The sequence below is a fragment of the Bos javanicus genome, chromosome 11 (genome assembly GCF_032452875.1).
Source record: "Bos javanicus breed banteng chromosome 11, ARS-OSU_banteng_1.0, whole genome shotgun sequence".
Classification (NCBI taxonomy): Eukaryota; Metazoa; Chordata; class Mammalia; order Artiodactyla; family Bovidae; genus Bos; species Bos javanicus.
In genome coordinates, this window is record NC_083878.1 from 26,232,415 (window position 1) to 26,247,201 (window position 14,787).

At 40.5% G+C, this 14,787-nt stretch overlaps 2 protein-coding genes across 2 annotated transcripts in view; one reads left to right on the forward strand and one right to left on the reverse strand.

Moving 5' to 3' along the window:
- PLEKHH2 (pleckstrin homology, MyTH4 and FERM domain containing H2) overlaps positions 1-14,787 on the forward strand; it is a 524,875-nt gene that overhangs the window by 213,021 nt on the left and 297,067 nt on the right. The gene's annotated exons all lie outside the window — the stretch shown is intronic.
- LRPPRC (leucine rich pentatricopeptide repeat containing) overlaps positions 5,394-14,787 on the reverse strand; it is a 99,422-nt gene continuing 90,028 nt past the window's right edge. Inside the window, exons 33-38 of the mRNA XM_061432216.1 lie at positions 14,262-14,401; positions 14,017-14,132; positions 11,517-11,591; positions 10,296-10,380; positions 7,665-7,807; positions 5,394-5,552 (exon numbers count right to left, since the gene is read on the reverse strand). Coding sequence (XP_061288200.1) covers positions 5,496-5,552; positions 7,665-7,807; positions 10,296-10,380; positions 11,517-11,591; positions 14,017-14,132; positions 14,262-14,401 — 616 coding nt within the window. The 3' untranslated portion in view covers positions 5,394-5,495. The remainder of the gene's footprint in view (positions 5,553-7,664; positions 7,808-10,295; positions 10,381-11,516; positions 11,592-14,016; positions 14,133-14,261; positions 14,402-14,787) is intronic.

The window sequence follows — 14,787 nt, forward strand, 5'->3', positions numbered from 1 at the left end:
ATTAGCAGATACAAACTAGTACACATAAAATAGAGACGCAACAAGAATTTACTATACAGACCAGGGAACTATACTTGTTATCTTGTAATAACTTACAATCCAGGTTCGATCCCTGGGTCGGGAAGATCCCTTGGAGAAGGAAATGGCAACCCACTCCAGTACTCTTGCCTGAAAAACTCCATCGCCTGTCGCCTGAGGACCCTGGTAGGCGACAGTCCATGGAGTCGCAGAGTCGGACACGACTGAGCAACTTCACGACGACGAATAACTTACAATGGAAAATAAACTTAAAATGTATACATGTAACTGAATCACTTTGCTGTACACCTGAAACTAACATAATATTGCAAATCAGCTATAATTAAAAAAAAAAAAAAAAAAGCAGGGTTGCAATCTTTCCCCTTTAAGGGTCAGAAAGCAAATAGTTGTCTTTGTGGGCCATACAGTCTGTCGCAACTACTTACATTGGCTGTCACAGTGCGAAGGCGCCACAGACATCTCTGAAGTCTGGGTGGTGTGGCTGTGTTCCAGTGAAACATTATTTACAAAAACAGGCGGCGTGCAGATTTGACCTGAGGCTGTAGTTTGCAGACCTTTGATCAAAAGGTAAAGCGTTTGAAATTTGCATTTTTAAGCCCTCTGATTTCAACTTGTGCTATTGACAGGGAAATTTTAATTAAGCAGAAAATAATTACCTTTATATTGACTCAAATGTTTCCTGATGAGATTTTTTTAAAATTGCTTTCATTCCTATAAAGAAAGATTATTTAAGACGCAATCATTCCCTTGGTCAAGCTGATCTCCTCGGTCAGGCTCACAGAAGCAGATCTTGCGTTTGTTTCTTTCCTCCCACTTTCTTCTCGTTTTGATCCCAGATTAAACAGCTAGCAGCAGTGATCTTTAAATCTGTACCAAATCCAAGTGTGAACTACAAACCTGGGGCTAGGGGGTTCTGCTGAGATGTAAATTAGTCACTGGGCAGAGTTTAGCACAGCTGCCCTGGGCCCCTCTCCTTCAGGCCTAGTCAGGGAGCTGGAGCACCAAGCAGGCTCTGAAGGAGAGAGCAAGGGCTTGGGATGCTGGTATGCAGGAGTAAGGAAGCATCTTGCTGGCTGATCTCTGCTTATTTACATCCAATTCTCATGCCTGAAAGCATCCTGATTTGCAAATAGTCTAAACTAGGTAATTCAAATCTCAAATGATCTGTCATCTGTGTTGATAAAATGACTGGTTCTTCTAAAGTGGCCAGGGTATGGAGCCTGTCTTTATCCCATAGTCTGCCTGGGTAGGGCAGGAGGCAGGCAGATGGAGCACAGCCCATTTTCTGGTGGCAGCCTGGAAGTAGCCGTGCATGTGGTTGTTAGCAGCTAATAATTAAAACAATCGTGTTTTAAGCACTGGGTTGAGACTTTTAAATACTTACCAACTCAAAGACTGGATAATACTTCTCAGCTTTCCAGGTGATGGTGCTCACAGTTGTGGTTGTTTCGTGTTTCCCCAAACTGCTAAAAAGCCCCATCATGGTCCCATGTTAAAAACGCAGCTCTTTGTGTTTGAGTCCACTCCTGCACTGTGCTTGTGCTCAGCTTGAGGTTGTCTGATTTCATCACACATCTGTGAGCTGTCTTCCTCCTGGCAGCCAACCTTGAAATGCTTACCTGCGGGCACACAGGGTTTGCGACAATTCCTCGGGCATCAACCCCAAGATCCTAGTTCCGAGCTAAAGGTGGTGCCTCTATCTCCTATGAAAAGGTGTATGAGGAAGAATGCCCACCCCCCAGCACACAGAAACAATAAAAGCAACATGCCTTGGAAAGGGGGACAAGTGAGGTACCCGTTGATTTCATTCAATGATGCTTACTGGGCACCTGCCAGAATGGTGGGGCCACAGAACACCGGGAGAGCTCAAGTTCTTGGGGGAGAAAAACCACAAGTAAATGATTGAGAGAATCTCAGCAAGTGCAGGGCAGTGGCAGGGTTGGTGAGATCTGTTATTGATCTCTTGAAGATCCAGAGTCAGGGCAGTGGCAGGGTTGGTGAGATCTGTTATTGATCTCTTGAAGATCCAGAGTCCAAACTCACGTGCAGGGTGGTAGATCTGAAGCTGGTTAAGTGTATTTGCTCTACTTGGACCTGATGATGTTGCTTTTCTTCATGCAAAAAAACCCCGATAAGTGCCTATTTTCAACTTGCTAATACGGCCATTTTCCTTATTAATACTAAAGCTGCATAATGTGGGCTATGTAAAAGTCTGAAGGCCTGAAAACAGGGTATGTTTCGGATGGAAACACTCACATGTATGATTGCACAATAGCAAAGAGATAAATGACCATGATTTTGTAACCCCCTGCTGCTGTTAGTTTGACCATACTTCAGGAATGTTGCTTTCACTTACAGAAACTACACAAAGGTTGGTTTGTCAAAAAGACAAATATTAAATGAAAACTGTTTGCTTGAAGACAGGAGAAAAAGTGTGCAGAGGACACACACTGCACAGACTGAAGAAATAAATAAAATGTTCCAGGAAGATTCATTTGCAATATAAAGCTTAGTAATTTATTGCAACTTGAAAATTTGCTGATTATGCCAGACACTGGGGATTAGATTAAATGGAAGAAAATACCTTTATAGTGCAAGCTATCCAGTCTGGAACACTTGTATTGATGTGAAAGGTTTTAAAAATATATTCTTAAAGTTTAGAGATTCTGATTTGATTTTTAACTGAGTCTAAGATTGCATCTTTTGTTGTTGTTGTTGTTTTTTTGGTATTCTCATAGTAATAAGTACACGTCTGTCTGGAGTCCTGGCCATATATCGCTGATTCCGGGCAAATTAACTTCTGTAAGCACCTCATTGTGGGTATCAGGCAGGAGGGGCGTGTGACACATGGGAGAACCCACAAAACTGACCACTGACAACTGGGGAATGCACTAGGCTAGGATACAGAGACAGGAGACAAAGCACTGACCCTCAGGGAGTTCACAGCCTGTGTGACTGGCTTCTGCTCTGCTTTCAAGCAGCTGCGGGGGTCTGGAGAGCAGGGAGGCGGGCAGGGACACTGAAGCATCCTCAGAAAGCACTCACAAACAAGGCACAGGAGAGGGAAGGCAGGAAGACAGGTGTGCGCGCAGCCCTGGGGGAGTGCAGCCCACTCCACTACACAGCTTTAAAATGCTTTGTCTGACACTTAAAGTCCCCCTTGTTTTGTCATTTACCACATCCAACTCTAATTCTCACCAACCATGGACCTCGGAGATCTCAAGTATCTGCGCATCCTTAAGAGAGAGAAGCAGTGACTTCATACGCACAACCTGTGCACCATTTGACAAGCAAATTCTGGCCACAACAGAGGCCACCACACAATTTTTAATTAAAAATTTTAAGACTCAAGTCCTTGAAATGGCTTAAAGTGGTTATATAAAAATTTGATAGGATAAAAATGAACAAGCCCACAGGTTGCTCAAATACAATTTATTCAAAGCAATTCACATTAAAATATTAGGTTTAAATACACATACAATTGTATTATAAAACACTACACTTTTCCAAGGTTTATGACATTTACTTTTTAGAATCACCTGTATGCTTCTAATTTGAGTCTAAAAGATACCACTGAGTGTTGCTATAATTGTATTTATATTCCCATTTATTTCAACTGTGCTAATAGATATTTAGAAAGTACTCATAAGCTCATCTAGAATACACATGGTTATATGTTAAATGTTTACATTTAAAAGGGGAAGCCAATATAGTGCTACAGATACATGACTTGATAGTTCTTTAATATATGAAATATATTTAATGGTTCAGCTTGCTAGAAATGTTATTAAGCAGGAAAAGCTCATCAAGCGGTTTATATCTACCTCCTCTGCACTAGACCCACATTCTACCAGAGTCCTTATACAAGGCTGGCTTAGAGTCACTTCACGTAAATGAGATTGTACTCTTGAGTTTCTGTAAAAATGACTGGGAAGTTCAGATTTTGCCCCAAGGTTGTTCCTCATCTTAGAGATCTATGTCAATGACTATTAATAAAATCTAGCTCAACTAACCTATGATTGGCATAACTCCAAAATACAGAGCCTGTTTCAGTGGAATCCCAAATGAGTGAGGCTCATGGCAAATCAGGTATCATCAAAACAGCACGCGTAGGTCCTGCACCAGAAAAGTGCACAAAGGGAAGCTTAGGACTGCGTTCTGGAGGCTGGGACTCGGCACTGACCGAGCCCCATTCCTCAGGTCTAATTCTACAGAGCAGAGATGAAGAAAAGTATGGCTGCTGCCACCGTAACATTATTCCTTGGCTTCCCTCTGTCAACCCTTTCTTCTCATGACACCTGCAGGCCCCAGATGCAGGACGGTTGGTCCCCAAAACACACAAGTTAGCAGCATAAACAGCGTGGGGCTGGCTTATTTCCCACCAAGGCAAGGTCCCCCTTCTTGTACATGGTGGGAACCAAGCAACCTCATGGAAACCAAAACAGTAGCTAATCACCGATTTCAAATGAACAAGGAATACATCAAATGGGCATAAGTCCAATTAAAGCATTCTAAACTTTTAAATAATACCATAATCCCCAAGTAGGTCAACATTACATAGTAAGATGACAGACTATCTTGACCACCCCGCCTTAGATTCTTTTATAGTAATGACTTACAGTGTAGATATTAACAGGCATGAAGGCCTACTTGAGGACAACTTTGGTAAAACTGAATACAAACCAAGATTTCACTCCTTCATATACTTATTTACGTATTCACTGGGTGTGCCATGAAGTAACAAGTCCAGTGCAGGGTAGAGCTTATGCTGATGAAGACCTGAAACCGGGATGAACGGAATGTATTGCTCTACTTCATGATCAAACTCATGACTCAGACGCAGATCTGGAGACTTCAGTGAACAGAGGTCTGTGGGAGCCACTGTGGTAGAAGGGAAGGCTTGGAGGGAGCACCCTGAACCAGCAAGTCTCTTTCAGTCTTAGCATCTCACTGGAAATGACAAGCGATGGATTTGATTAAACGTCAGATGCCTCTGGCGCCAACATTTTACAAACTGGAAAGTATGCGGGGTGTGTAAGTAAAGAATTTCATAGAATATTAAGCATCAGAGAGCCCACTGAGCATCATTTTGTCTGGCTCCAAAATTTTTCAGATAAACAATACTGACAAGCAAGTCAACTAAAGGGACAAAATAGCAGAGGATCTGAAAAGTCAATGGGGAGAAGAACCCTCAAAAACTATGGCCTCATACACCAGGAGCTTCAAAGAAAATGCCATAGATTTACAGTGTAGGCAAAACCCAAAAATGTCCAGTGACTTAATATACGCAGTTATGGTCAGTAAGATGGTGAACATTATCAACATTATGAATAAATAAAAGTACATAAACAAAGTCACTTTTTATTTGTTTATTTTGTCCTCTAAAACACATTTAAAAAATAATATTTAGACACAGAATCACAAATACACATAAAATAAAATAGTGCTGGCTTGCTTCACAAATGGATTTCCTTTGACTCCTTTAGCTGCTTTGCATAAAATTCAAAGCTCTCCTGTAGACAAGAAAAAAGGGAGGGAAGTTACAGATAAGAGTTACCAGCAAGAGATGATGGCACAAAACTTGGAAATCATAAAGTACTGCCAACTGGCAGGACAGACTGCTGGGCCCATGACAGCTGCTGTCCCCTCAAGGCTTCAGCACTCTGCTTTGTTTCATGAAATCACCTATCCAATAGCCTCCAAGTCAGAGTCAAAGCACCAAGAGCCCCTGCTCTGTGTGTCCAGGTGTTAACACTTGGGAGACTCTGCAGTCTCCCTTGGGAAGGTTAAGAGGTTTGAAATAAACATGTTTTAGCCACTTCCAGTTCAGTGAAACAGTAAAAAGGAATTCTGCACATATGATTTCTCTTATTAAACAAAGCCAAGTAAAACAAAATTTCCCAGGCAACCTACTGAATGGGAGAAAATATTTGCAAAGGTATTTATCTGATGGGGGTTAACTGTCATACAAAAAATTTATATAACTCAATAGCAACAATGGAACTGAACAGACATGTTTCCAAAAACGAACTACAGATGGCCAAGAGGTACATGAAAAGCTGCTCAACATCACCAATCAGGGAAATGCAAACAAAAAACACCCTGAGATGGATCTCCCTTCATATCTGTTAGAATGGCTACTGTCAAAATATGACTAGAAATAACAAGTGTTGGTGAAGACATGGAGAAAAAGGAGCCCGTGTGCACTGTTGGTGGGAACATACATGGTGTAGCCACTGAGTAAAACTATGGCAGCTCCTCAAGAAATCCAAACGAAAACTAACATATGATCTAGCAATTCCACTTCTGGGTGTTTATCCAAAAAAATGAAAACATTTATTAAAAAAGATATATGCTCCCCGCATATTCACTGCAGAGTTAACAGGAGCCAAGACAAGGAAACAACCTCAACACCCATTGATGGATCAATGAATAAAGAAAATGTCGCACACACAGACACAGGAATATTATTCTGCCATAAAAAGAATGCAGTCTTGCCACTTGCAACAACAAGCAAGGATGGACCCCGAGAGTACTGTACTAAGTGAAAAAAGCCAGACAGAAAAAGATAAACACTGTGTGATCTCACTTATATCTAGAATCTGAAAAACACAAAGCTCATGGATACAGAGAATAGATTAGTGGTTGCCTAAAGGTTGCCTGCGGAGAAGGCAATGGCACCCCACTCCAGTACTCTTGCCTGGAAAATCCCATGGACGGAGGAGCTGGTGGGCTGCAGTCCAGGGGTCGCTAAGAGTCGGACACGACTAAGCGACTTCACTTTCACTTTTTACTTTCATGCATTGGAGAAGGAAATGGCAACCCACTCCAGTGTTCTTCCCTGGAGAATCCCAGGGACGAGGGAGCCTGGTAGGCTGCCATCTATGGGGTCACACAGAGTCGGACACAACTAAAGTGACTTAGCAGCAGCCACAAAGGTTGCCTGAGGCAGGAAGGGGTGAGGGTTGGGGAGGATGAAGATGGGTAAGCCATGGGGAGATAATATACATATATATATATAGTTAATAATACTGTACTGCACATTCTACAGCAGCTAAGAGAGCAGATCTTGAAAGTTTTCACACACAAAAAAATTTTTTGAGTATGTATGGTAGCCACTGTTAACTGGACTTACTGTGGTGATCATTCTGTAGTATCTACAAATATCAAATTATTTTGTACACTTGAAATTAATATAATGCTATGTCAATTATACTTCAATTAAAAATCCTAGATAAAGAAATAAAAACCAACTTATTTAAAAATGGAAATGAACAAGTAATTAACTGTGACATAATATGCTTAGCTATTGAAATACAGGCCATTAAATCCTATTTCAAGTTGAAATGAAGAGAGAACTGCCCCAAGGACATTTGATAAATTCATACCTACAGCTGAAGGTCTGAGAGTGACCTTGTATTTTAAACCTCGGTCTCAGAGGGCTATGTTCTGCGGCAGCCAGACCCATAGCATAACTTTAGTTCCTGAAGCCCTCCCTGGAGGGTCCTTCACAGAGATCTAATCCTCATGTAATTAAGTATTCACCTTATTTTTCACACATTATTATGAAGCATACACAAATCTGTAGAGGTATTTTTCCCCCCTCTTAATTAAGAAACACTCACAGGAGGTTCAGTGAAAGGGACAGACTCTCCAGCATTCTTCAGCAGAACTGCGTAACGCTTTAGAAACAGATCATTCAATTTTACATTCTTTGCAGTCAAACTTTCATATAGTGCTTTAGCAGATGCAACATCATTGTCGAAGACTAGAAAAAAAAGATATTAATCATAGATAAAGTCAACCTATCTTCTTGTTTTTCCCAAACACTTAGCCATTCATCGATACCTGGATCCCTTTATCCTAAAGGAAACCAATACTTAACTACCTTCAACAAAAAAACCATATCCAGGATCTACAATCCAGTCTTCCTTCCCCACACCTCTCACTCAGCATTACCCACTATGAGAGAGAAGGCAAATGACAACCCAGCTATTTTAAAAGACCCATGCTAGTTAACTGACCACAGACAGAAGTCTCCAATCACAGAGTAAGCGCACACCATTCAATCTTCTTCGGTTTAAAGCCACACTTTGAAATCAGGCTAATTCAGTGACTTTTGTGATGAGGGGCATGTGAAATAAGTAATGTGGAGGTCTGTATCTACATCAAGATCAGCTGCTAAACAACACCAGAAGACTTTCAGTATATTCTCCTATTCTAAAATATGCAAATGAGGCATACAGTTAGCTAGTGCTATCCCCCCAGATTCATATACATTATTAATATACATTAAAAAACTACATACATCTGTGTAACAAGCTACACTAATATTTCATGTAATTGGATGATGCAGCAGCCTAGGAGCTAAGTTTACCTGGCTCTCTACTTGTGGCTGACATGCAAATATTTTTAAGTTCACTGTTGAAATTATACAGGCTCTGCTAAGAATTGTTAGTGATCTGACTCTTTGATCTTGCATTAGATTGTTAACATCTACCCTACACTGATGCTGAATAATTAACCCCAACTCTACCAGCACCAAGGTGAGCCTCCAGGATGAAGTGGGATGTTCAGGGATCAATCAAGGACCTCCCTAAGGGACTGAGGATGACTGCACACCTCTCACTGAAGCTGAACAGATCTTTAGTTTGGGTGAAGTCAGTTTCCTCTGTGTGAATCCTTGTTCCCGTCCCTAAGAGACCAAAGCCTTCTCCTTCCACTGCCAAGTGCTCAACCCAAGCTCTAGCATCTTCTAGGGAGCTCCTCCCAAAACTCTATCTTCTCTTTCCTTACTTCCTGATCTCCCTGCTCTTCTCCCTCCCAACTGTCACGCAATTTAGTAGTAACTTCATGCTGTTTTACACTTCATCTTACATATTACTAATACCTGCCAATGCTAAAGCTGAAAACTCCAGTACTTTGGCCACCTCATGTGAAGAGTTGAGTCATTGGAAAAGACTCTGATGCTGGGAGGGACTGAGGGCAGGAGGAAGGGGACGACAGAGGATGAGATGGCTGGATAGCATCACTGACTCGATGGACGTGAGTCTGAGTGAACTCCGGGAGTTGGTGATGGACAGGAAGGCCTGGCGTGCTGCGATTCATGAGGTCGCAAAGAGTCGGACACGACTGAGCGACTGAACTGAACTGAACCTTAAAAAAGTTTATGATTATAGCACTATTTCGAAATATATCATGTTCCGCTCATAAGGGGAACATGATATAAAAATGGAAAATTCTGATTGCTAAGTCTGGTGTCCTGCCAACAATCAAGTCCACAAAGCAACTCTTTATTTACCCTTTGGCTCAAGTGAACAAAACAGCGGGTCTCAGATGGACAGCTGATCATAACTTACAAATGCAGACATTCATCTTAATTACTGAGGAAACTTTAGACTGGTTCCCTTCCACATGTGGTCGCCTGGCAACCAGGGAAGAAAACTGTTTAAAAGACTACAATTTCAAAGCTGTGACTTCAGGTAAAACCTTGGGGCCCACTTTTTAATTAAGGTGTTTGCTATTTCCAAAAGGAGGTAGGTAGGCCACTGAAGGAGCAAACAGGCAAGTGATGTCTTCAACATATAGCCATTTTACGCTGTATTTCAGGCAGCAGGCCCTTGGAGGGGCAGGACTGGTTCCCAGAATGTACACCCAAGTGGACTTCTAAGTCTTTCCAGGAACCTGGATTGTAACTCAACAAAGCAGGGCCTCACAAAAGATGCTCAGACATGGTTTATAAGAATAATTTCAGATTTTTTTTTTTTTAAATACAGGGTTTCTTTTTTTTCTTTTTTGGCTGTGCTGGGTCTTTGCTGACGCATGGGCTATTTTCTAGTTGTGGCGAGCAGAGGCTGCTCTCCAGGGGTGGTGTGCAAGCTTCTCACTGCAGTGGCTTCTCGTGTTGCAGAGCACCGGCTCTAGGGCACACGGGGCTTCAGTAGCTGCAGCTCCTGGGCTCTAGAGCACAGGCTCAACAGCTGTGGCACATAGGTTTAATCCCCATGGCATGCGGGGATCTTCCCAGATCTGGGATCAAACCCACATCTTCTGCATTGCCTGGCAAATCCTTTACCACTGAGCCACCAGGGAACCCCCTTAAATATAGTTTTAAAACATATCCTAAGGCTAAATAAATTATTTATACCATAAGCAATTATCTGATACTCAGGATTACTGCTTTTGAGCTGAAGACTTGTTGACTATACTACAAATATTTAAATCACTTAAATAATGCAGTTACATGAAGACATTACCATAGCTTTTCATGAGGCAAGTGTATGCTTCTTCCTTGTCAATTAATTCAGGAATCAATTCTAACAAAGACTTCATAACTGGTGCCTAGGAAATTAAGTATAGGTATCACCACCACAATTCAAAAGAACAGTGAAATATGACACTGATATATGGACATTATATCATAAAAACTTAACAATAATACAGTAGAACTGCGTACTCAATTTAATGGACTATTTCCCTTTTGTATCTCTTAGTATAGTTAGCCCCTCTGTTACCTGTGGGTTCCAAGTCTGTGGATTTAACCAACCCTGGACCAAAAATATTCAGAAGAAAAAAAAAATTCTAGAAAGTCCAAAAATGCAAATATTGAATTTGCTGGTTGCCAGCAAATATTTACATAGCATTTACATTGTATTAGGTATTGTCAGTAATCTAGGGATGATTTAACATTTACAGGTTAATCTCATAGAAAGGAAAAAAAGGGCAACTCAATACTTCCTAAACGATGCCTGCTGTAACTAAATACATGAGTCAGAGAGAAAAGTGCAATTAGGTAAATATTTTTCTTTTGAAAAGTGTGTTTATGTGAAAATTAAGGAAAATTAGTTTCCAGAGTTGGAAACAACCTAAATGTTTCACATAAAACAAACATTACAATTGGCGCTCAGTTTAGAACTTTATAATGTGCCCAATAACCTAAAAACAGGGTTTCTGGGGCCCACTCACAGGTAAAATCAAATCTAAAAGGACAGTTTTGAAATATGCTTTTATTCTTTTTCTTTTTTTAAAATAAACATCAATAAGACTTGGTTCTGTTTCATACACACACACACACACTTTTAGTATAAATAAGCTAAAGAGCTCCTCCACCTCGCAGTTTCTCCCTGAGTGACCTGACAGGAGGCGCTCTGGAGCAGGCAGCTCCCTCAGGCTCTGCGCTCTTGAAACTCACCCAGCGACCCAAGCAATGGGATTTGTATCTTACATTTATTCCTAAGAGTCCTTTCTTGGGGCTCAATGCACTGCATGAACCTGTTTTGCATTTCCAATACAACCAAGGAGCCAGAATTGACTTTGCATCAATATAAAAAGTAAACAAGTTCAGGCCAGCAAGTGTTCAATCTCTATAGCGTTTTTAGAAAAGGTCCTGAATCAAAAAGCTCTTCTATGGTACTCAATACCTTTGAGCAAGACTAGCTCATAGCATTATTGCCTTGGCAGCAAGTACAGCACCTTACCTTTCCTGATCTCTGAGAATTCCTAATACAGAACACCAAGAGAATCGGGATTTGTTCAGCGATTGCACCACACCTCTAAAAATTGAAACATTATTCAGTAAGTGACGGTTTTGATAAACAAGGGGACCAAGGTGAATATTTCCAATTAAGAAAGTTCACAATAATATAGTAATGTATCATTACTAACAGGAAGGCCTAATAGTCAACCAATTGTTTCAAAGCAAAAAAAGAAAACAAGTGCAAGCTCTGCCAAGCTTTTGTGAATGTTGTCCTCGGCACCGCAAGTATAAAGTTTGTTTAAAAAGAAAAGGGAAAAATTAAACTAATGCTTCAACAACCACAGAATAAGGTTTAGGACTGCAAAGAAAGAGGGAAAAAAGAAACACTATGCCTCTCCAATTATACTGCCAAGCATTCACAAGTGAGCTAGGGATCATAAGGTTAATTATACATTTAATAAGGTGTCAGGGAGATAACTGCTCGTTTCTTTATAAAAATTAAAATGTACAAAGCAAGTTCTCTTTAAAGTATAATTACCTACACTTATGCATACAAAAGGACTGATTTCAATCTCTCTATTTTATAAAAGGCTTTCATTGCAACAGACAGCCAGTGCTTGAGAAAGAGACAAAAGTTAAACTCAAAAAAAAAAAGTTTATATGACAGACCAGCTAAATCAAGTGTCTATCCCATCTTAGATGCTATAGTAAAATCAAATATGGCAAGACAATATTTTAGTTTACATTCATCGCAGATGTCATTCTCTTAAGTTTCTAAAAGCACATTGCTCTTTCAAAGCTTTAAAACATTGTCAATACTAAAACGACTAGTATAAAAAGAACTTTGGGGACACACAGAACATTTACACTATAAACGAATGCTTTCGACATCTGTGAACAAGGCATTCTTCACTACAGTAAGAATAATCTTTAACTGTTTGGCAGGCAGGTAAAGAATGGGTGAAGGGCTTACCATCTGAAACCACAGTCTATTGAAGGAACAAACATGCAAAGACGATGCTGTTGCAGCAGCACTTGGCTGCCATAAAGCGCTCTGGACAGGCTGCTGCGGGCACATGCAGCTCTGAGGGCGGCCATCACATCCCCAGTGCCTCCCACCCTGGGCTACTAAGTAGAGCCTTGATGACCATGGCTCAGAAAAAGCTTGTAAATGAAATACCAAGTGCATCTTTCTAAAGAGCTATTGTAATAATGTGTCACAGCTGAATGAATACTCAGCTAGACATGCATATACCTGAGTAGGTACACTTAGGTATGTACCATACAAAGATAAAACATGAGAATTTACTCTTTTCAAGATAAAGCTTTTAACACAGAAGGCAAGAAGATAGAACAATGAAAAGATTCTTGAATCCCCATTATAAATTGCCATTTCTGTTTCAAAAAAAAATTTTTTAAGGGGAAAAAAAAAAAGTAAACAAGAAAATTCTCAAATAATTGGAATTTCTGTCTCTCCAGGAACAAAAGGAAAAAAAGCCTTAGAGGCAGTGCCAATTTATACTTTTCACAAAACTGTTAACACAGAGAAATTTCTTAGGAATTCCTTTTACAAATGGCTTGGATTCCACTCTCGAACTGGATGACCCTTCAGGATCACAAGCAGGTGAGTTCACTTTCTCCTTCCCTATCTGCTACCTAAGATGTGTCACAGCTAGCAAAAACACAAGTGAATGTAATACTATTTACTATCAGAAATTGGTCCCAGGCCTCAATTTGACACAGGGAGTCTACACAAACACAGCCGTTGGCTGGATCACGGTGACTGTTTGACTGCCACCTGCTGGGAAGGGGCTCCCTGGCGGTGCCTGTTTGTGTACATTACCAGTGGCAGCTCCGATCACCCACCGTTCTGTCGGCACTTGGCGCGGCTTTATATTTAGTGCTGTTAAAATGGCATGAATGCAGTTGTCTCCTTCCCTGAAGATTGCTAATTTAACTGAGAGTGCGGGCCACAGAGACCTGCATTTGTCATTTAATGTGTCTGTGACACACAAGTGAATAGAAAGCAAATTTGACTCTTAATAAATCTTGAATAAGGCACCAAGAGTGTTTGAGTATTCAAGAGAAGCAGTACTTGAAAAGCAAACATTTCCTACTTTTTGTTTGCAAACTGTGTTGCCATGGTGACGCACAGTATTTAGAGCGCTAGAGAAATTAAACTAGGAAATCAAAGGAACTGTTTTGCAATACCTATCTGCGCTGAAACATTTGTCTTTAAATCATTTTGGCAAAACATGTCTCTTTCCACCCCCATTTAACTCTAAAGACATTTCCAGTCCAATTTGGCATCTTTAAAACCAGCAAGCTGTAACATACAATCCAGTCCTTGTCAGGTAACCTTGATTCACACTGAATTTAAACGTGCTAGCAGTGCTGCACTTCACTTCCAGTCTTCCACCACATACCCAACCCTAGTAATTTCTCAGCTGACTTCACACAAGTCACAAAGCCTCACTGCTCCACGTGTGGTGGGTCATTACCTGCAGGAGAGCTCTGGCATCATCCACCTTGCCTGAATCCACAAGCTGAAGGAAGAGATCAGTTACAGGTTTGTAAACTGCAAACTGATTGGCCAATCTCTCCGCCATGATGCTTACTGAAGAAAAAAAAAGGACAAGAAAAATCTTTCATTTAAACAATGGTATAACTCACTCACCAAAGACAGTCAGTCCAGACAGGCTAGAGAAAGTGCTTCTTTGCTCTCCGACCAGAAGAGCTCACTTACTCTTTTCAAGTGCTGGTTCCAACTGTCCCTCTATGACTTTTCGGAATAAGTATGCCAAGCCAAAGTACTGAGGGTCCACGGTTTGGTTCTCTGAAGTAAGCATATTTTCAATGCTTTCTATTGCAACATCTATGTTATTACTGTAAAAGAAAGTAAAATAAATTATAAAGAAATATTTGCTTTTATATTAACATCACAGGCAGTTTCAGTACAGGTAATTTAGTATTTACACATGCAAGCACTTTAGGGGAAAAAAAGACAATATATTTATAATTAACCAGATAAAAAACATTATACAAGTTGAACCAAATTACATTTACGTGGCAAAGGCAATCACGGGGTGCTTTATGCTGCGACAAACAATTGAAGCAGCTGCTTATTTTAAAACACTGCTCTAGAGAAAAGAACAACCAACTATATACAGAAGAATTAAAGACAGTAACTTAAAAAATTACTGTATTTCAAAGTTTTGTTTTTGCAGCTGTTTGGATATGAAATAAAATCTTTTATACTTTATACTTTGGCG